The sequence below is a fragment of the Barbus barbus genome (genome assembly GCF_936440315.1).
Source record: "Barbus barbus genome assembly, chromosome: 8".
Lineage (NCBI taxonomy): Eukaryota > Metazoa > Chordata > Actinopteri > Cypriniformes > Cyprinidae > Barbus > Barbus barbus.
The window spans coordinates 22,422,025-22,446,309 of NC_136736.1; the positions used below are offsets into that span (position 1 = coordinate 22,422,025).

The 24,285-nt window shown below is 43.1% G+C and overlaps 1 protein-coding gene across 1 annotated transcript in view; it reads left to right on the forward strand.

Moving 5' to 3' along the window:
* Positions 1-24,285, forward strand: part of LOC306873394 (glycine receptor subunit beta-like) — an 89,343-nt gene that overhangs the window by 37,924 nt on the left and 27,134 nt on the right. The window contains exons 8-9 of the mRNA XM_079422656.1: positions 3,238-3,390; positions 5,710-5,858. Of these exons, the coding sequence (XP_079278782.1) occupies positions 3,238-3,390; positions 5,710-5,858 (302 nt within the window). The remainder of the gene's footprint in view (positions 1-3,237; positions 3,391-5,709; positions 5,859-24,285) is intronic.

The window sequence follows — 24,285 nt, forward strand, 5'->3', positions numbered from 1 at the left end:
AGCAGAAACGTACTTACAGGCTGTGAGTCAGAAGCATCAGACTGTCCTTGCAAAGTTGGAATTGCCCCACTTTATAGAAACAGCCTTTGTGCAAGCCTGCATTGTAGGCTAACGTTACTCTTCCAGGTTCAGGAAATAGTCCTCCGTAAAATGCGCTGCACAGTGCACACACTCTAATATTGGGTTGAACTGTTCTGGAACAGTGTTGTAAATACAACTTAACCACTGATTTCTAGTTGTGTCCTCTTTTGGAAGCCCAAACAAAGTACTTTCACTTTCACAACGAAACACCGCGTCTCCAGGACATTGCGCCGGTGGCAGCAACAATACTACAGTGAAAATAATAGTTCCGCCTTCTTTCTGTGCGTATACTTTTGGGAGGTGTTTTGCAAATCTTCCCACACCGTGATGTAGACATGTGGGGGCGTGTTTAAATGAGCCATTTTAGGGGGGCATGGCAGAGTGTTAACTTTTATATAGAATATATAATATAGAATAGGTTTTGAGACTAATCTTTTCAAATTCAGGAATCTTATCTATGCACAAACAGCTTGTAACACTCCAAAGAGAAAGGAAAACTTGAAATCACATCATATGATCCCTTTAACACTGATTTCACAGTGACCTCAGGAGACAGATGAACTCCTGAACCTCTTATGGAATCTGCAAATGCACACACACACACACACATAGAGAGACACATGAGCACTGGACTAAGACGGTGTACTGTTAGTGAATAAGTAGTTTGGATAGATGGGTGTTTCTTCAACTATGAGCAAATTTTGGCCCTGTGTACTTGTAGAAAATAAATTTTTCAAACTCACTATTGTAATGTAATACAAGTAATATTAATATGTAATTTAAAGAAATAGTTTAATTTTGCTCAAAGGGAATCATTTATGATTTTATAGGGATTTGAACAGAATCAGTGTTACGGCGATTCACTGAACGAGCCGTATGACAAACTCTGTACTGGATATTAAAATTCAAATATAGTGAAAACACTATTAAATGGCACAATAACAAAATCGGCAGGTTAAGACATTAACGTGTGAGCAGAAAACACAAGATACTTCTTTTTTCAATATAAATCAGATTTTATTTATATAAACCTGAGACATAAACTAATCTAACACATGAACACAAGCATTCACACGTTGCAGGAAGAGAGAAAGTAAGGAAAGGATGAGTTTAAGAGAATGGAAATGTGAAATCCCAAGTTTACAGCAATATGTTCAATTGCATAGACCTGAACAACCATCAATCACTTATTTAACCCTCGCTTTGAGTTTCTCAATGAGGCTAAGATTTATATTAAAGTCACCAATTCAGAAATTGGAGGCGTTACTTGCTTGCATTGCCTGTGTTACGGGTTTCCTTTGCATCTGGTTGCAGACAGGGGTTCCCCGAAGTGTCTGATTGGCTGGAAGTTCAATAGTCTTTGAAGTGAGGTCTTGGGCGTTGGCTGAGGATGCGGAGTTGGTCTGGTCGAAGTTTGAAGCGAGTGCAGTCGGAGCTGGACTTTGTAGCAAACTTACATTAGAACACGAAACTCCACGGAAAGAAAAGAAACTAAAGTAAAAGAATAAAAATAAAAGGATGTAACGAGACTAGGTTGGTTTTCTTTCCATCGCGGTAGCAGCTGGCATGTGGGCCAGAGCACGCTCAAAGAGCAGCACGCAGTGGCAAAAGTGAAGCACAAAAAGCGTAAGAGAGACTAAGAGAGCGTTTGATGGATGTCCTGAGTTTTTAAACTCTGCTTTCAGACCGTCCCATCTGGATGTCTTGACCAATTAGATACTGTCCTTGCTTGGGGTATTGCTTTGTTTCTCCACCCCTCACTAATAAATCAACTTGTTATCTGTTCAGTCAGAGGTCCAAACTTTACAGGCTCTTGCAAAGTATACCTTTTGAGCATGATTTCTATAACAAGACTATCATGCATTTGACAAAGAATTAATTGGAAGAAACATTTAAAGCATGAATTTTCAAACTCATACATACCAATCATGCATTTGAATCCTTCAGCTATTCAATAATGATTAAAAAGACCATACATAATATTTTATTAAAGCATGATATTCAAATGTGTGTTACATACACAATATGCAGTTATGCATAGAAATGATTAGTTTCATTAAAAATTTAAAATGAAAGTATTTTATGTAGTTCTATGGAGAACGAAGGCATGTTCTTTTAGACAAAGGAATTTTGGTTTGGTCTGTCTTCTATGTATGGAGACCTGCCCAAGAGAGTCTGTAGCTCGTGATTTTCTATTACAGGTTTACATGTGACCATCAGTCTTGATTACTTGCAACAAATTTGACAGTCTCCTTCCTGAATTGGAATTATTAATAAGTGTTCTTTTGTCTCAATGTTGCAAGCAATTCTGTGAAAGAGGCTTGCCGGTTTTTTTGCTTCAAACTAGCTGGTGCTCGGATCTGGACAGATTTATTACATCCTGTTTCTTGGAGCCTCTCTGAATTCCAGCTCCTCAGGTTTCAATGTTCTGATCGCCTCTTCACTTTGTCTGATTCAGTCTCTGATATCTTACACTATTTTATTTTAGTCATTTTGTCTAAAATAACAAATGTCATTTCCACCACTTTCACACAAAATTATGTATTTTGCTTGATAACTATGGTGGAAATGACAATGATGGAAACATTTTTGGAATAATATGGAATACTCCTTTGTTTTACTAAAGCTAATTTCATTCCAGGATTTTAAGTATCCTAAAAATCCACAGAATTGAACCTGAATGTTTTGACTAAATCATATCTTAATTGGAAATTACATGCAATAAAAAATATTTCACACATCACAGTCATCTCATATTTCATCTCAAGCTCTCCACTGACACTGCTGTCTCCTTGGAAACCAAGTACAGTTACTTAAAAAAGAAATCTGTAAGGAGCAACATTATTAATTGTTGTGGAAATGATACTGTGCTATATTGTTGTAATTTGTGTAAAACATTATTAAATAGTTTACACACTAAGCTTTTAAATGGTTTGTTAATTTCACTCTTTGTTAACATTATTAATGTAATATTTTTTTAGATTTTCATATTTTACGATTTAAAGTCTGAATCTGGGATTATGGTAAAACAATAAAACCCTATACAGTACATAAAAAGCATTTTGTAGGAACTTAAATAATGAAGATATGCTGCAACACTTCCAAGACTTTCATATAATTTTAATGCTTTCTCTCTCCCCCTCTTAAAATCTACAGGTTATTATACTTGTGTGGAAGTCATCTTCACTCTCAGGAGGCAGGTGGGCTTTTATATGATGGGTGTTTATGCTCCCACCCTGCTCCTTGTCGTCATATCATGGCTGTCCTTCTGGATCAACCCAGACGCCAGTGCAGCTCGAGTACCCTTAGGTGAGTCAGCCTTCAAATGAAGCTGTCAGTTAAAACAAAAGAACACCACGCCAGCTGTTATTGGAATTACAGTGTTGTGTTTGATGACCCTTATCAGAGTTGCTACAGCTCAGTCTTTCTTGTATTGACCATTTAATGATTTAATAAGTCATAGGATTTTATGTGACAAAGGTGTTGCATCTGAAAAAAAATCTGCAGACTTTCGTAATTCAACACATCCTTGCAGAATATATTCATTATTTAATATTAATTTATTTTAAAACATATTGCTGAATGGTAATGTATATCAATTTCTAATAAATGACAACTAATAATTTATAATAGTCATAATAATAAAATATTTGTTCAGAATAAGACAAATACAAATTAAATAATAACAATAATAATAATAAAAAATGTGCAGATTAGTTTCTGAGCCCCTAGATCAGTGCTTCTCAAAGTCCGGACTCCGGTCGAATCGGGAATTCAATCCGGACCTGCCTCCATTTCGTATTTCAAGAGCACTAATTATATTTTCTACTTTGATTAACGTATGTTAAACTTGTAAATCATTTGTTTGCTTTTTTAATGTTTTTTTGGAGATGGTCCGAAATGAAAACTCCGAGATATTGAAACTTTTCCTTCATGACATTTGTTGTCATGACATCCAGTGAGCGTAGGACGTTTGACATAATCAGCAAATTTGACATAAATTTGACATTTCACCGCAAATATGAGTAATTTTTATTTTAGTTTTGTTATCACTTAGATTATGGCCATGACCCTGTTTTCCCCATACATTGAGTTATTTGTGGCAGCTCGTCACAATATCAAAACTGACTGCCACAAATACATTTTCCAAAAGGCTTATGGTTGAATAAACTGAGCACTGTACGTTTCAAAATTAAAATGCCGCGCGGGTGTTTTATATGAATTTATCTTTAAAAGAAGCGACCATCTTCAGAAAAGCTTCGATTTCATTTTCGTTTCGTCTTTCCTGTAATGTCTGATACAGTTGTTACCTTGGGAAATAGGATCCAACAGCGCCTCTTGCTGGCAGAGAATGAATTTGCATTTTCAAGTCTGTGGGAAACACTGGTGTCTGTCAACAAACATAAACAAAAAGCATGCTTCAGAACTGTTTTGAGAAGGTGCTTAAATTTTGAGCCATGTATTATTACTACGAATTAGGCAACTACTACAGCTACTATTACCATCTTGTGCCCTGCAATAAACATTTACTCTACTCTCTTTTATGAGATAAAGGGGAAAAAAAAGAAAATCGGCCAAACATATCGGCCACAAAATCTGTATCATATATCGGCCATTGGCTGCCCTGATTTCTAAATATCGGCATCAGCCAGAGAAAAACCCTTATTGGTCGACCTCTATTGCTGACACTTAAATGAATTGTTTTGCCACTTTTGCACTTGTTATTAATGTATTTTGAATGCAAAGGGCACTTTATTTTTAATTTTTTTATTAATGTTTATTTGTGTGCATGCTATGTATGTTTGTTAAAGACAAGTTTTGTAATAACCAATTGTCCCGGACCTTTGACACTGATGAAAATTCAGATTTGGACCTTTGAATGTAGACTTTGAGAACCCCTGCCCTAGATGTAAGCCACCTCTGGTTTACAGCATCAACTAGTAACTTCTAGAGGGGCAACATAAAAAAATAACAGCAAGTCACCCAGTCCTGAACTTCTCTCTTCTTTTTCATTCTCTCTAAATTATCCATACTCATCCCCAAAAGAAGAAAAACCTTTATAAAAGCCTTTCTATATTTTCTTATATAATATAATTTTGCATTAAAATGGCTCGAATATAATGTACTGAAATTAAAATCTGTCCTATTTTTGATAAAGTCTCTGATAATTATTTAAAAATGAAATCGTTTTAGGATTATTTATTTATAAACATTTCTAAATTTAAATATATATGAAACATCTGGACACATAAAAGGGTAAAAATGTTAAAGAAAGAGAGATATATTTCCACTTACACTGGGAAATTCATCTGTCAATCATTCCCATGATTACCCAAAATCCAACCCGTTTTTTCCTCTCTCATCTCTCCATATTCCTCCTCTCATAGGCTCCACCTCTCCTTCATTCCTTTCTCTCATTTGTTCATCTGTCCATTCCAGGGATGGCTGTTACTCCCAGGTCAGTTTTAACATTAAAGCATCATAGGTGATTTTATATCTTGTGGTAAAGTGAGAAGAAACACAAGATATCTGCTTAAGATCAGGGCACAGTGTAGTGATTAATGAAGTTACAGTATGCAACTACATGAGGAAGTCTTCTTTCTTTCTGTCCTGTCTGTCTCTCTTTAGGTATTCTGTCTGTTCTGTCACTTTCATCCGAGTCTATGTCTCTAGCATCTGAGCTTCCTAAGGTCTCCTATGTGAAAGCCATTGATATCTGGATGATTGCCTGTTTGCTGTATGGTTTTGCCTCTCTTGTGGAGTACGCTGTGGTTCAGGTGTGTATGCACATGTCTGCTGTTGTCTTGTATTGAAACATTTACATTTCCTTGACTCAGGACATTGAAGAACTACAGATTTAGCTGTTTCAGCACTCAGTACGGGCATTTCTCACTTTCAGAAAATAAACTTATTTAAAATACACATTTCACAATCTCAGTTTTTCTACTAACAATATCCAAAAGTGGAAAAACATAAAAGAGAATTAATTTATTTTTGTCATTTTCCTTAATATAAACATTTTCACCACAGTGAACATTTGATTTACATTTCAGCTACATTTAAAAGGATATTTTCAATAACATTCTTCAGTGACACTGAATTTTGGAGTAAAATGGGAGATTTCTGTCTTGCCAAGGTGTAATTTGTAGGTATAGCATTCTATGTATCTTAAAAACACATACAATTAAATGTTATTTTAATACTTTTTGCATAATTTGCAGCTTGAATGAATGAAAATAAAATAAACAATATTAATAAACACAAAAATAACCACAACAAATATTTTAATATAGTTCTGGAAACTGTGGGCTTTTAATGATTATCAGACAGTTTGCCACATTTTGTTATAAATATCTGCTTATGTAGCAGTATACTGATGTGTTCTCACTCGAGTCTTATATCTCCATGTGTTTTGGGCCATATTATAAGGATTTCTAACCTGTGTTTGACTTAGAATTTTAAAACTTTATCCCAGAACCAAACATTTCTTATATAACTATTCCTTAAATAGGAATGCCATCTGCTCCTCAGATTTCTTTACCGAAAAAGGCAGCTCTTGTCGGCAGCGCAAGGAGCTTTGCAGCAGACGCAGCATCTTGTTCCCTACTCAGAGAACATGGGTTACGCTAGTAACCCGAGACGTTCTCTTTCATATGTTCACTCGACACTGAGTAGCTATGACGCAATGGAAACGATATACCAAACACGCTAGGCTAAAGCGCTGCCGTATCTGACCTGAGGATGAACCAGATAGTTCAAGCAGACAAGACCCAGGAACCAGGATCCATGTCAAGATCCAAATTATAGAACTTAATGAAAGTGTGCAGAGAGGACCATCCTGCTGCTACACAAATATCCTCTAGAGCCGGGGTCGGGAACCTTTTTTGACCAAAGAGCCAATTTTTTATTTTTGGTCAATGCATTTTGCCAAAGTAAAAATTAAAACTATATATATATTTTAGTGCTGTCAAAATTAACGTGTTAAGTATCAGTATCACTCTGATACTGGCATTTTCTGCCGGATCGGGGTATCGGCTAGCAGAGACGATCCAAATCCGATATTGTGCGTATACTATTGTGTTATTGTTAAGCCCCACAAAAGCCATTATACCACATTATAAAACACCATAAAGTTTTTGTGCACTATATTTCAAGTGTTCTGAAGCCATTCCACAGTTTAATGTGAGGTACAGATGAATATTTAAATCAAGTTGATGTAAACTCTTCTCTCCGTTGCGGCTGTCTGTCATCCTCCATTCAGAGTTCAAACAGCGTGTGGCATTTGGTTGCTAGAGTCAAGACGATAAAACTCTCTGCAAGATTATTAAATGTTCCTAATATTACACTTGATCTGTAAATAAAGATAAATGGTTTTGTATAAAAGGACTTTATCTTTGTGCTGTTTTCAAAATGGATGTTAATCCCGTGGCAGAAACAGAGAAACATATAGAGACATAATTAGCGTAGCTGCTGTTCTATCTAAGCAAAAATGATTTGTTCAACCCAAGCTAAAGAATAATAATGTACATTTGATCAGAAATAACTGCAGTACAAGATTATAAGATGCATTATGGGAATGCTTGGCTAAAGAGATGTGTCTTTAATCTAGATTTAAACAGAGAGAGTGTGTCTGAACCCCGAACGTCATCAGGAAGGCTATTCCAGAGTTTGGGAGCCAAATTTGAAAAAGCTCTACCTCCTTTAGTGGACTTTGCTATCCTAGGTACTACCAAAAGTCCAGAGTTTTGTGACCTTCGGAAGTGGGTTGGATTGTAGCGTGGTAGAAGACAAGTTAGGTACACAGGATCTAAACCATTTAGGGCCTTATAGGCAAGTAATAATATTTTGTAACTGATACGGAACTGTCACAGATCGACCAGGCTCTCAGTCCACCCAATCACAGCGAGCACCCTCACCAGAGTACTAATGAGCACACCTGCACTGAATCATCACCTCATCACCAGTCACCATAAAACCACACACCTCACAAGCATCAGACGTCCGATCTCGTTCCAACGAAGTGGACTTAAGTATGCTATCTCAGCTATCGACCTGTTACCAACCTATGTGTGTACTTACCTCTTGTATTCCTTCCAAGTGTTGTCGTCATCCGTGTCCAGGATCCAGATCCTTCCTCCGAGTCTCTGTCTATCCCGAAGTGAGGTGTGTGGCACTGCTGTCATCCATGAGCTCCTGTCAAGATCCCAATAACCAGCAGTCAAGTATCCTGTCATCTCACAGTCTATATAGTCTGAACTTACCAAGTCATTCATCTACCAACGCTCATCTGCTTTTAATAAACTCACCTTTTGTACCATCTCTCTCGTGTTGAGTCCCCTTCCATAACAGAAGATCGGACCTCACCGAACAGCAGGATGAGCGCTCCCGACCCGTTTCAGGAGCTCGTGGATCACCTCCGGCGATTTCTTGTTCCCATACCACCGCCAGCACCTCGGATCACACCAGTCACCGGTACCACAGCTCCTTCACCCCCAATGATCTCCAGTCCCATGGCCCGACCAGCGCCCTTCTCTGGTGTGGCGGAGGAGTGCAACGGGTTTCTTCTGCAGTGCTCGCTCAATCTCGACATGCAGCCGTATCTGTATCCCACCGAGATGTCAAAGATTGCCTTTCTACCGGTAAAGCCCTACAGTGGGCTGAAACCATTTTTTCGCAGTCTGGGCCTGTAACTCAATCTTATAGCAGTTTCACCACTCATTTCCGCGAGGTATTTGGACGAGTAGATGGAGACTCCTCGATCAGCGATCAGCGGTATCAATCAGGGTTCCAGTACCATCTTTGAATATGCCCTCCAGTTCCGAACCCTGGCGGTGGCTAGCGGATGGAATGAGAGAACTCTACTCACCACTTACCGGCAAGGATTGGAGCCCAGACTGCGATTGCAACTGGCCAGCCTGGATGACACCTGCGGCTTGGAGAGTTTCATACAGAAGTCTATTCGTTGCGCCACGCGCATGCAATCCTGCCTTGTGGAACAACCCTCCTTAACCCGTTGCTCTCCACCTTTCCGCCACCCAGCTCCCAGTCTCCCTCCAGAACCCAGTCAGGAACCCATGCAAACTGACCGAACCCACCTTACAGATTACGAGCGGCAGAGGCGGCTCAGGGAGGGACTTTGCTTATAATGTGGTCAGAGCGGGCATATCCGATCCACCTGCCCAGTCCATCCGCCTCAACTCTTGGTGAGTGCCCTCCAACCTATCAATCAAAACATGAAGCCCCTCACTGTCGAAGTCTTGCTTACTGCTTCTAATGTCTCCATTCCAGTACAAGCCCTCCTTGAAGTTACCTTGGCTCTGCCGGTAACTTCATCTCTGGCAACCTCTGCCGCCAGCTCAACCTCCCGAAAGTTACAAACCCGACCATCTACCAAGTCCACTCGATAACTGGCAAACCCATCGGAAGGACCACCGTCCGGTACACCGCTGGGCCCGTCCACATCAGATTCGGTCAGTTGCACGAGGAGAACATCTCTCTATTGTTTCTGGAGGGAGCCCACACCGAGATCGTCCTCGGGCGCCCGTGGTTCGTACAGCATGAACCCCATGTCTCCTGGCGCACCGGGGAGGTCCTGAAGTGGGGCATACAATGTTTCCCAGGTTGCTAACTCAGCATCCCGCAACCATCCGAGCAAACGGTCCAAAGTGTTCCTGTAAATTCCACTTCCATAGAAAGCCCCGTCGAGAAGCAATCTGTATCCATTCCACCATATTATGCCCCCTTCAGTGACGTGTTCAGCCTGAAGAAGGCCTCCAAACTCCCTCCTCATCGGCCATGGGACTGCGCGATCGATCTCCTACCAGGTGAGCCAGTGCCCAAGGGTACTATCTATCCGCTCTCACTCCCGGAACAGAAGGCCATGGAGGAGTATATCAGCGAGGCTCTTGAACAAGGTTACATCCACCCTTCTACTTCCCCTGCTGCATCAAGCTGCTTCTTCGTGGCCAAGAATGACGGAGGCTTGCGGCCTTGTATTGACTACCGGGCTCTAAACAACATCACGATGAAGTTTCGCTACCCACTTCCTCTCGTCCCTGCGGCTCTGGAACATCTCTGCGGAGCCACCATTTTCACCAAGCTAGACCACCGCAGCACGTATAACCTCATCCGGGTACGTGAGGGGGACGAATGGAAGACAGCTTTCGTGACACCTACCGGCCACTATGAATACCTCGTCATGCCGTATGGCCTTGTCAACGCCCCCTCCGTATTCCAGGACTTCATGCATGAGGTGCTCCGGGAGTATCTCCACAGGTTCGTCCTGGTATACATCGATGATATCCTCATCTACTCCCGGAGCCTGGCCGAACATCGCCAGCACGTTGCGGAGGTCTTAAAACGCCTGCAGGAGTTCCATCTATTCCTCAAAGCCGAGAAGTGCTCATTCCATCAGTCCTCAGTGTACTTCCTCGTCTATATTATTGATAGTGGTGGCATCCGAATGGACGAGGGGAAGGTGGATGCCATCAGGAGCTGGCCAGAACTGAGCAATATCAAAGAACTTCAGCGATTCCTAGGCTTCGCGAACTTCTTTAGGAGGTTCATCCAGGGTTATAGTGCTATAACCAGTCTGCTCATTAACCTCCTGAGAAACAAGCCCAAGTCTCTGTCCTGGACACCAGCGGCCACGGAAGCCTTCGAGAAGTTGAAGGACGCCTTCACCCACGCTCCGATCCTCGTCCACCCCGATCCTCAGAGGCCCTTCGTGGTGGAGGTCGACGCTTCAACTTCGGGAGTAGGAGCCGTACTCTCCCAGCAGCAGGGGAATCCAGCCCGACTCATCCATGTGCCTTCTTTTCCAAGAAGTTCAGCCCGGCGGAGAAGAATTATGACGTCGGAAACCGAGAACTCCTTGCTATAAAGCTCGCCCTGGAGGAATGGAGGCATTGGCTGGAAGGTGCACAACATCCATTCTCAGTACTCACCGATCACAAACATTTACAATACTTACGAGATGCTAAACGCCTGAATCCCCGTCAAGCCCGCTGGTCCCTGTTTTTCACCCGGTTTAATTTCTCCATCACCTATCGCCCTGGATCCCGTAATGTTAAGGCTGACGCCCTTTCCTGTCTCCATGCCCCGGAAGAAGAGAATACCGATCCTGAACCTGTCATCCCTGATGGTATCATCACCTGCCCCATTCAGTGGAACCCGGACCCTGAGACTCCCGCCAATGCCTCCGTAGCCACTCCGCCGGGCTGCCCACCTGGCAAACAGTATGTCACCCGATCTCAACGCATACCCACCATCCGCTCCATTCACGACTCTTTGGGCACTGGCCACCCTGGGACCAACAGCACCCTCTCGCTGCTGAAAGATCGCTACTGGTGGCCCAGTATGGCCAGGGACGTGAGAAGGTTCATCCAGGGTTGCGCGGAATGTGCCATGTCAAAGAGTCCACGACATCTACCTGCAGGCAAACTCCTCCCGCTGCCCGTTCCCAACCGGCCATGGTCACATCTAGGGATAGACTTTGTCACTGACCTACCAGCATCCGATGGCAACACCTGCATCCTGGTCATCGTAGATCGCTTCTCAAAATCCTGCAGACTTCTACCCCTCAAGGGCTTACCCACCGCCATGGGAACGGCAGAAAAACTATTCAAACATGTATTTCGCTACTACGGTATCCCGGAGGATATCGTATCCGATCGAGGCCCTCAGTTTATCTCCAGGGTATGGAGAGGATTTTTTAAACTCCTAGATGTGACTGACCGTGAGTCTATCATCCGGATACCATCCTCAGACCAACGGGCAGACGGAGAGGAAGATCCAAGAAATCGGCCGCTTCCTGCAAACCTTCTGCCACGGACACCAGGAATCCTGGAACCAGTTCATTGGCTGGGCCGAGTACGCCCAGAATTCCTTACGTCAGGCCTCAACTGGACTCACTCCCTTCCAGTGCGTACTCGGGTACCAGCCACCACTCTTCCCCTGGTCTGGAGAACCATCTGAAGTACCTGCGGTAGACTACTGGTTCCGGGAAAGCGAGAGGGTCTGGGACGATGCTCACCATCAGCTCCAACGTGCAGTGTGCAGGCGCAAAATGACAGCCGACCTTCGTAGATCCGAAGCTCCACAATATCAGCCAGGACAGAAGGTCTGGCTGTCCACCCGAGACATCAAGATGCGCCTGCCCTGCAAAAAGCTAAGTCCCAGATTTGTTGGTCCCTTCACCATCCTCAGTCAGGTCAACCCGGTCACTTTTAAACTTCAACCGGATCCATCCTACCTTTCCCTATTGAAACCCTACCACTCACCTGTCTCTCCCTCCACAGAGCCTGGTCCGAACGTCGAGCCCCCTCTCCCGCTAATCCTGGAAGACGGAGCCATCTACAGAGTGAAGGAAATCCTGGATTCCCAGCGCCGTGGTGGTCAGTTGGAATACCTAGTGGACTGGGAGGACTACGGTCCGGAAAAGAGATCTTGGGTCCCTAGAGATGGCATTCTGGACCCCTCCCTACTAGAGGAATTCCATACCACTCATCCGACTCGAGCAGCACCCAGAGGAAGAGGAAGACCACCACGTCGTCGAGGTTTCCGGCCCTCTGGAGCGGGCCATGGAGAGGGGGGTAATGTCACAGATCGACCAGGCTCTCAGTCCACCCAATCACAGCGAGCACCCTCACCAGAGTACTAATGAGCACACCTGCACTGAATCATCACCTCATCACCAGTCACCATAAAACCACACACCTCACAAGCATCAGACGTCCGATCTCGTTCCAACGAAGTGGACTCAAGTATGCTATCTCAGCTATCGACCTGTTACCAACCTATGTGTGTACTTACCTCTTGTATTCCTTCCAAGTGTTGTCGTCATCCGTGTCCAGGATCCAGATCCTTCCTCCGAGTCTCTGTCTATCCCGAAGTGAGGTGTGTGGCACCGCTGTCATCCACGAGCTCCTGTCAAGATCCCAATAACCAACAGTCAAGTATCCTGTCATCTCACAGTCTCTATAGTCTGAATTTACCAAGTCATTCATCTACCAACGCTCATCTGCTTTTAATAAACTCACCTTTTGTACCATCTCTCTCGTGTTGAGTCCCCTTCCATAACAGGAACTTAATAGGTAGCCAGTGCAGAGACTGTAAAATTGGGGTAATATGATCATATTTTCTTGACCTTGTAAAGACTCTAGCCGCTGCATTTTGGACTATCTGTAGCTTGTTTATTGAAGATGCAGGACAACCACCTAGCAGTGCATTATAATAGTCCAGTCTAGAGGTCATGAATGCATGAACTAGCTTTTCTGCATCAGAAACAGGTAGCATGTTTCGAAGCTTGGCAATGTTTCTAAGATGGAAGAATGCTGTTTTTGTAACATGGGAAATATGATTTTCAAAGTTGCAAAGTTTACAAGTTGCTGTTTAATATAACACCCAGATTTTTGACTTTAGAGGATGTACCAGTACAACCGTCTAGTTGCAAATTGTAATCCAAGAGATTCTGTGTACTGTTTTTGGTCTAATAAGTAATATCTCTGTCTTATCTGAATTTAATAGGAGGAAATTATTGGTCGTCCAATCTTTTAAATTTTTTTACACAATCTATTAGCTTAGTTTAGAAGTTTCATCTGGTCTTGTTGAGATATATAGTTGAGTATCATCAGCATAACAATGAAAACTAATCCCGTATTTTCTAATAATATTACCAAGGGGCAACATGTATATTGAAAATAGCAGAGAACTTGAAGACAGATCCTTGTGGTACTCCATACTTTACTGGTGATAACTGAGATGACTCCACATTTAATGGAACAAAGTGGTAGCGATCGGACAGGTAGGATCTAAACCAACTTAAAGCCTGCCCTTGAATACCAGTATAGTTTTGTAATCGATCTATGAGTATGTCATGTTCTATAGTGTCGAACGCGAATTGTTTTAACAATTTAAAACTGTTAAAAGAAAAGGCTCAATAAACTATCGCACAGATTTAATACACTACGCATTAATATATTTTCACTTTGTGCTTTGAACCTTTCTATGCGGACTTGTGGAGCGCTGTGCGATGTGACTCCTTGTTGCTTCAAGCGCATCATTCTGCACACAGAATGCGCATTTAAGCGCTTTGTGCCGCTCTGTATTTGGAGCCTTTCGTATCATAATACTTTTGCACAATGAAAGATTATTAATGGCCTTTCTTGTTCATCTTATCTATCATATGTTTCTGCCTCATTACTCTGCTATACATTTAAAATAAATGTCTTTTAATTTTACAGTATATATATTTATATATAAATATATAACTTTTTTATAAAAGATATATATTAAAAGATATATATATAAAAAGATATATATTAAAAGATATATATATAAAAGATATATATATAAAAGACATTATTAAATATATTTATGTTTTTCATGATTGTATTTTATAATGCAGAGAGCAATGTATATAATTTTACATTATCATTTTAGATTTAGTCCTACAGTTATTCACTTTTATTTGTTCCCCACTAAATAATGTTTTTTCCCCCACTAATTTTAGATATTATATAATTGTGCACTCATGAATTTTCTAGAGTAACTTTTGCTACTGAATTATCCACTAACCTAGTTTATAATAGTATTTTTGTCATAGAGTATAATTATATATGCATTCATTTGTTGTCTTTCTTTACAATAAAATTGTCTATATTTAGTAGATTGTGTGTAACACAAAAGAGTCATTATCAGGTCAACACAAATTGAGGTATAAAAATTCAACACTGATTAAAATAAAGACTGCCCAGTTATCGGATCGATATCGGTATCGGCAGATACTCAGAATTTCTGATATCTGCAATTTCTAGGATCCAACAGCGCCTCTTGCTGGCAGAGAATGAATTTGCATTTTCAAGTCTGTGGGAAACACTGGTGTCTGTCAACAAACATAAACAAAAAGCATGCTTCAGAACTGTTTTGAGAAGGTGCTTAAATTTTGAGCCATGTATTATTACTACGAATTAGGCAACTACTACAGCTACTATTACCATCTTGTGCCCTGCAATAAACATTTACTCTACTCTCTTTTATGAGATAAAGGGGAAAAAAAAGAAAATCGGCCAAACATATCGGCCACAAAATCTGTATCATATATCGGCCATTGGCTGCCCTGATTTCTAAATATCGGCATCAGCCAGAGAAAAACCCTTATTGGTCGACCTCTATTGCTGACACTTAAATGAATTGTTTTGCCACTTTTGCACTTGTTATTAATGTATTTTGAATGCAAAGGGCACTTTATTTTTAATTTTTTTATTAATGTTTATTTGTGTGCATGCTATGTATGTTTGTTAAAGACAAGTTTTGTAATAACCAATTGTCCCGGACCTTTGACACTGATGAAAATTCAGATTTGGACCTTTGAATGTAGACTTTGAGAACCCCTGCCCTAGATGTAAGCCACCTCTGGTTTACAGCATCAACTAGTAACTTCTAGAGGGGCAACATAAAAAAATAACAGCAAGTCACCCAGTCCTGAACTTCTCTCTTCTTTTTCATTCTCTCTAAATTATCCATACTCATCCCCAAAAGAAGAAAAACCTTTATAAAAGCCTTTCTATATTTTCTTATATAATATAATTTTGCATTAAAATGGCTCGAATATAATGTACTGAAATTAAAATCTGTCCTATTTTTGATAAAGTCTCTGATAATTATTTAAAAATGAAATCGTTTTAGGATTATTTATTTATAAACATTTCTAAATTTAAATATATATGAAACATCTGGACACATAAAAGGGTAAAAATGTTAAAGAAAGAGAGATATATTTCCACTTACACTGGGAAATTCATCTGTCAATCATTCCCATGATTACCCAAAATCCAACCCGTTTTTTCCTCTCTCATCTCTCCATATTCCTCCTCTCATAGGCTCCACCTCTCCTTCATTCCTTTCTCTCATTTGTTCATCTGTCCATTCCAGGGATGGCTGTTACTCCCAGGTCAGTTTTAACATTAAAGCATCATAGGTGATTTTATATCTTGTGGTAAAGTGAGAAGAAACACAAGATATCTGCTTAAGATCAGGGCACAGTGTAGTGATTAATGAAGTTACAGTATGCAACTACATGAGGAAGTCTTCTTTCTTTCTGTCCTGTCTGTCTCTCTTTAGGTATTCTGTCTGTTCTGTCACTTTCATCCGAGTCTATGTCTCTAGCATCTGAGCTTCCTAAGGTCTCCTATGTGAAAGCCATTGATATCTGGATGATTGCCTGTTTGCTGTATGGTTTTGCCTCTCTTGTGGAGTACGCTGTGGTTCAGGTGTGTATGCACATGTCTGCTGTTGTCTTGTATTGAAACATTTACATTTCCTTGACTCAGGACATTGAAGAACTACAGATTTAGCTGTTTCAGCACTCAGTACGGGCATTTCTCACTTTCAGAAAATAAACTTATTTAAAATACACATTTCACAATCTCAGTTTTTCTACTAACAATATCCAAAAGTGGAAAAACATAAAAGAGAATTAATTTATTTTTGTCATTTTCCTTAATATAAACATTTTCACCACAGTGAACATTTGATTTACATTTCAGCTACATTTAAAAGGATATTTTCAATAACATTCTTCAGTGACACTGAATTTTGGAGTAAAATGGGAGATTTCTGTCTTGCCAAGGTGTAATTTGTAGGTATAGCATTCTATGTATCTTAAAAACACATACAATTAAATGTTATTTTAATACTTTTTGCATAATTTGCAGCTTGAATGAATGAAAATAAAATAAACAATATTAATAAACACAAAAATAACCACAACAAATATTTTAATATAGTTCTGGAAACTGTGGGCTTTTAATGATTATCAGACAGTTTGCCACATTTTGTTATAAATATCTGCTTATGTAGCAGTATACTGATGTGTTCTCACTCGAGTCTTATATCTCCATGTGTTTTGGGCCATATTATAAGGATTTCTAACCTGTGTTTGACTTAGAATTTTAAAACTTTATCCCAGAACCAAACATTTCTTATATAACTATTCCTTAAATAGGAATGCCATCTGCTCCTCAGATTTCTTTACCGAAAAAGGCAGCTCTTGTCGGCAGCGCAAGGAGCTTTGCAGCAGACGCAGCATCTTGTTCCCTACTCAGAGAACATGGGTTACGCTAGTAACCCGAGACGTTCTCTTTCATATGTTCACTCGACACTGAGTAGCTATGACGCAATGGAAACGATATACCAAACACGCTAGGCTAAAGCGCTGCCGTATCTGACCTGAGGATGAACCAGATAGTTCAAGCAGACAAGACCCAGGAACCAGGATCCATGTCAAGATCCAAATTATAGAACTTAATGAAAGTGTGCAGAGAGGACCATCCTGCTGCTACACAAATATCCTCTAGAGCCGGGGTCGGGAACCTTTTTTGACCAAAGAGCCAATTTTTTATTTTTGGTCAATGCATTTTGCCAAAGTAAAAATTAAAACTATATATATATTTTAGTGCTGTCAAAATTAACGTGTTAAGTATCAGTATCACTCTGATACTGGCATTTTCTGCCGGATCGGGGTATCGGCTAGCAGAGACGATCCAAATCCGATATTGTGCGTATACTATTGTGTTATTGTTAAGCCCCACAAAAGCCATTATACCACATTATAAAACACCATAAAGTTTTTGTGCACTATATTTCAAGTGTTCTGAAGCCATTCCACAGTTTAATGTGAGGTACAGATGAATATTTAAATCAAGTTGATGTAAACTCTTCTCTCCGTTGCGGCTGTCTGTCATCCTCCATTCAGAGTTCAAACAGCGTGTGGCATTTGGTTGCTAGAGTCAAGACGATAAAACTCTCTGCAAGATTATTAAATGTTCCTAATATTACACTTGATCTGTAAATAAAGATAAATGGTTTTGTATAAAAGGACTTTATCTTTGTGCTGTTTTCAAAATGGATGTTAATCCCGTGGCAGAAACAGAGAAACATATAGAGACATAATTAGCGTAGCTGCTGTTCTATCTAAGCAAAAATGATTTGTTCAACCCAAGCTAAAGAATAATAATGTACATTTGATCAGAAATAACTGCAGTACAAGATTATAAGATGCATTATGGGAATGCTTGGCTAAAGAGATGTGTCTTTAATCTAGATTTAAACAGAGAGAGTGTGTCTGAACCCCGAACGTCATCAGGAAGGCTATTCCAGAGTTTGGGAGCCAAATTTGAAAAAGCTCTACCTCCTTTAGTGGACTTTGCTATCCTAGGTACTACCAAAAGTCCAGAGTTTTGTGACCTTCGGAAGTGGGTTGGATTGTAGCGTGGTAGAAGACAAGTTAGGTACACAGGATCTAAACCATTTAGGGCCTTATAGGCAAGTAATAATATTTTGTAACTGATACGGAACTGTCACAGATCGACCAGGCTCTCAGTCCACCCAATCACAGCGAGCACCCTCACCAGAGTACTAATGAGCACACCTGCACTGAATCATCACCTCATCACCAGTCACCATAAAACCACACACCTCACAAGCATCAGACGTCCGATCTCGTTCCAACGAAGTGGACTTAAGTATGCTATCTCAGCTATCGACCTGTTACCAACCTATGTGTGTACTTACCTCTTGTATTCCTTCCAAGTGTTGTCGTCATCCGTGTCCAGGATCCAGATCCTTCCTCCGAGTCTCTGTCTATCCCGAAGTGAGGTGTGTGGCACTGCTGTCATCCATGAGCTCCTGTCAAGATCCCAATAACCAGCAGTCAAGTATCCTGTCATCTCACAGTCTATATAGTCTGAACTTACCAAGTCATTCATCTACCAACGCTCATCTGCTTTTAATAAACTCACCTTTTGTACCATCTCTCTCGTGTTGAGTCCCCTTCCATAACAGAAGATCGGACCTCACCGAACAGCAGGATGAGCGCTCCCGACCCGTTTCAGGAGCTCGTGGATCACCTCCGGCGATTTCTTGTTCCCATACCACCGCCAGCACCTCGGATCACACCAGTCACCGGTACCACAGCTCCTTCACCCCCAATGATCTCCAGTCCCATGGCCCGACCAGCGCCCTTCTCTGGTGTGGCGGAGGAGTGCAACGGGTTTCTTCTGCAGTGCTCGCTCAATCTCGACATGCAGCCGTATCTGTATCCCACCGAGATGTCAAAGATTGCCTTTCTACCGGTAAAGCCCTACAGTGGGCTGAAACCATTTTTTCGCAGTCTGGGCCTGTAACTCAATCTTATAGCAGTTTCACCACTCATTTCCGCGAGGTATTTGGACGAGTAGATGGAGACTCCTCGATCAGCGATCAGCGGTATCAATCAGGGTTCCAGTACCATCTTTGAATATGCCCTCCAGTTCCGAACCCTGGCGGTGGCTAGCGGATGGAATGAGAGAACTCTACTCACCACTTACCGGCAAGGATTGGAGCCCAGACTGCGATTGCAACTGGCCAGCCTGGATGACACCTGCGGCTTGGAGAGTTTCATACAGAAGTCTATTCGTTGCGCCACGCGCATGCAATCCTGCCTTGTGGAACAACCCTCCTTAACCCGTTGCTCTCCACCTTTCCGCCACCCAGCTCCCAGTCTCCCTCCAGAACCCAGTCAGGAACCCATGCAAACTGACCGAACCCACCTTACAGATTACGAGCGGCAGAGGCGGCTCAGGGAGGGACTTTGCTTATAATGTGGTCAGAGCGGGCATATCCGATCCACCTGCCCAGTCCATCCGCCTCAACTCTTGGTGAGTGCCCTCCAACCTATCAATCAAAACATGAAGCCCCTCACTGTCGAAGTCTTGCTTACTGCTTCTAATGTCTCCATTCCAGTACAAGCCCTCCTTGAAGTTACCTTGGCTCTGCCGGTAACTTCATCTCTGGCAACCTCTGCCGCCAGCTCAACCTCCCGAAAGTTACAAACCCGACCATCTACCAAGTCCACTCGATAACTGGCAAACCCATCGGAAGGACCACCGTCCGGTACACCGCTGGGCCCGTCCACATCAGATTCGGTCAGTTGCACGAGGAGAACATCTCTCTATTGTTTCTGGAGGGAGCCCACACCGAGATCGTCCTCGGGCGCCCGTGGTTCGTACAGCATGAACCCCATGTCTCCTGGCGCACCGGGGAGGTCCTGAAGTGGGGCATACAATGTTTCCCAGGTTGCTAACTCAGCATCCCGCAACCATCCGAGCAAACGGTCCAAAGTGTTCCTGTAAATTCCACTTCCATAGAAAGCCCCGTCGAGAAGCAATCTGTATCCATTCCACCATATTATGCCCCCTTCAGTGACGTGTTCAGCCTGAAGAAGGCCTCCAAACTCCCTCCTCATCGGCCATGGGACTGCGCGATCGATCTCCTACCAGGTGAGCCAGTGCCCAAGGGTACTATCTATCCGCTCTCACTCCCGGAACAGAAGGCCATGGAGGAGTATATCAGCGAGGCTCTTGAACAAGGTTACATCCACCCTTCTACTTCCCCTGCTGCATCAAGCTGCTTCTTCGTGGCCAAGAATGACGGAGGCTTGCGGCCTTGTATTGACTACCGGGCTCTAAACAACATCACGATGAAGTTTCGCTACCCACTTCCTCTCGTCCCTGCGGCTCTGGAACATCTCTGCGGAGCCACCATTTTCACCAAGCTAGACCACCGCAGCACGTATAACCTCATCCGGGTACGTGAGGGGGACGAATGGAAGACAGCTTTCGTGACACCTACCGGCCACTATGAATACCTCGTCATGCCGTATGGCCTTGTCAACGCCCCCTCCGTATTCCAGGACTTCATGCATGAGGTGCTCCGGGAGTATCTCCACAGGTTCGTCCTGGTATACATCGATGATATCCTCATCTACTCCCGGAGCCTGGCCGAACATCGCCAGCACGTTGCGGAGGTCTTAAAACGCCTGCAGGAGTTCCATCTATTCCTCAAAGCCGAGAAGTGCTCATTCCATCAGTCCTCAGTGTACTTCCTCGTCTATATTATTGATAGTGGTGGCATCCGAATGGACGAGGGGAAGGTGGATGCCATCAGGAGCTGGCCAGAACTGAGCAATATCAAAGAACTTCAGCGATTCCTAGGCTTCGCGAACTTCTTTAGGAGGTTCATCCAGGGTTATAGTGCTATAACCAGTCTGCTCATTAACCTCCTGAGAAACAAGCCCAAGTCTCTGTCCTGGACACCAGCGGCCACGGAAGCCTTCGAGAAGTTGAAGGACGCCTTCACCCACGCTCCGATCCTCGTCCACCCCGATCCTCAGAGGCCCTTCGTGGTGGAGGTCGACGCTTCAACTTCGGGAGTAGGAGCCGTACTCTCCCAGCAGCAGGGGAATCCAGCCCGACTCATCCATGTGCCTTCTTTTCCAAGAAGTTCAGCCCGGCGGAGAAGAATTATGACGTCGGAAACCGAGAACTCCTTGCTATAAAGCTCGCCCTGGAGGAATGGAGGCATTGGCTGGAAGGTGCACAACATCCATTCTCAGTACTCACCGATCACAAACATTTACAATACTTACGAGATGCTAAACGCCTGAATCCCCGTCAAGCCCGCTGGTCCCTGTTTTTCACCCGGTTTAATTTCTCCATCACCTATCGCCCTGGATCCCGTAATGTTAAGGCTGACGCCCTTTCCTGTCTCCATGCCCCGGAAGAAGAGAATACCGATCCTGAACCTGTCATCCCTGATGGTATCATCACCTGCCCCATTCAGTGGAACCCGGACCCTGAGACTCCCGCCAATGCCTCCGTAGCCACTCCGCCGGGCTGCCCACCTGGCAAACAGTATGTCACCCGATCTCAACGCATACCCACCATCCGCTCCATTCACGACTCTTTGGGCACTGGCCACCCTGGGACCAACAGCACCCTCTCGCTGCTGAAAGATCGCTACTGGTGGCCCAGTATGGCCAGGGACGTGAGAAGGTTCATCCAGGGTTGCGCGGAATGTGCCATGTCAAAGAGTCCACGACATCTACCTGCAGGCAAACTCCTCCCGCTGCCCGTTCCCAACCGGCCATGGTCACATCTAGGGATAGACTTTGTCACTGACCTACCAGCATCCGATGGCAACACCTGCATCCTGGTCATCGTAGATCGCTTCTCAAAATCCTGCAGACTTCTACCCCTCAAGGGCTTACCCACCGCCATGGGAACGGCAGAAAAACTATTCAAACATGTATTTCGCTACTACGGTATCCCGGAGGATATCGTATCCGATCGAGGCCCTCAGTTTATCTCCAGGGTATGGAGAGGATTTTTTAAACTCCTAGATGTGACTGACCGTGAGTCTATCATCCGGATACCATCCTCAGACCAACGGGCAGACGGAGAGGAAGATCCAAGAAATCGGCCGCTTCCTGCAAACCTTCTGCCACGGACACCAGGAATCCTGGAACCAGTTCATTGGCTGGGCCGAGTACGCCCAGAATTCCTTACGTCAGGCCTCAACTGGACTCACTCCCTTCCAGTGCGTACTCGGGTACCAGCCACCACTCTTCCCCTGGTCTGGAGAACCATCTGAAGTACCTGCGGTAGACTACTGGTTCCGGGAAAGCGAGAGGGTCTGGGACGATGCTCACCATCAGCTCCAACGTGCAGTGTGCAGGCGCAAAATGACAGCCGACCTTCGTAGATCCGAAGCTCCACAATATCAGCCAGGACAGAAGGTCTGGCTGTCCACCCGAGACATCAAGATGCGCCTGCCCTGCAAAAAGCTAAGTCCCAGATTTGTTGGTCCCTTCACCATCCTCAGTCAGGTCAACCCGGTCACTTTTAAACTTCAACCGGATCCATCCTACCTTTCCCTATTGAAACCCTACCACTCACCTGTCTCTCCCTCCACAGAGCCTGGTCCGAACGTCGAGCCCCCTCTCCCGCTAATCCTGGAAGACGGAGCCATCTACAGAGTGAAGGAAATCCTGGATTCCCAGCGCCGTGGTGGTCAGTTGGAATACCTAGTGGACTGGGAGGACTACGGTCCGGAAAAGAGATCTTGGGTCCCTAGAGATGGCATTCTGGACCCCTCCCTACTAGAGGAATTCCATACCACTCATCCGACTCGAGCAGCACCCAGAGGAAGAGGAAGACCACCACGTCGTCGAGGTTTCCGGCCCTCTGGAGCGGGCCATGGAGAGGGGGGTAATGTCACAGATCGACCAGGCTCTCAGTCCACCCAATCACAGCGAGCACCCTCACCAGAGTACTAATGAGCACACCTGCACTGAATCATCACCTCATCACCAGTCACCATAAAACCACACACCTCACAAGCATCAGACGTCCGATCTCGTTCCAACGAAGTGGACTCAAGTATGCTATCTCAGCTATCGACCTGTTACCAACCTATGTGTGTACTTACCTCTTGTATTCCTTCCAAGTGTTGTCGTCATCCGTGTCCAGGATCCAGATCCTTCCTCCGAGTCTCTGTCTATCCCGAAGTGAGGTGTGTGGCACCGCTGTCATCCACGAGCTCCTGTCAAGATCCCAATAACCAACAGTCAAGTATCCTGTCATCTCACAGTCTCTATAGTCTGAATTTACCAAGTCATTCATCTACCAACGCTCATCTGCTTTTAATAAACTCACCTTTTGTACCATCTCTCTCGTGTTGAGTCCCCTTCCATAACAGGAACTTAATAGGTAGCCAGTGCAGAGACTGTAAAATTGGGGTAATATGATCATATTTTCTTGACCTTGTAAAGACTCTAGCCGCTGCATTTTGGACTATCTGTAGCTTGTTTATTGAAGATGCAGGACAACCACCTAGCAGTGCATTATAATAGTCCAGTCTAGAGGTCATGAATGCATGAACTAGCTTTTCTGCATCAGAAACAGGTAGCATGTTTCGAAGCTTGGCAATGTTTCTAAGATGGAAGAATGCTGTTTTTGTAACATGGGAAATATGATTTTCAAAGTTGCAAAGTTTACAAGTTGCTGTTTAATATAACACCCAGATTTTTGACTTTAGAGGATGTACCAGTACAACCGTCTAGTTGCAAATTGTAATCCAAGAGATTCTGTGTACTGTTTTTGGTCTAATAAGTAATATCTCTGTCTTATCTGAATTTAATAGGAGGAAATTATTGGTCGTCCAATCTTTTAAATTTTTTTACACAATCTATTAGCTTAGTTTAGAAGTTTCATCTGGTCTTGTTGAGATATATAGTTGAGTATCATCAGCATAACAATGAAAACTAATCCCGTATTTTCTAATAATATTACCAAGGGGCAACATGTATATTGAAAATAGCAGAGA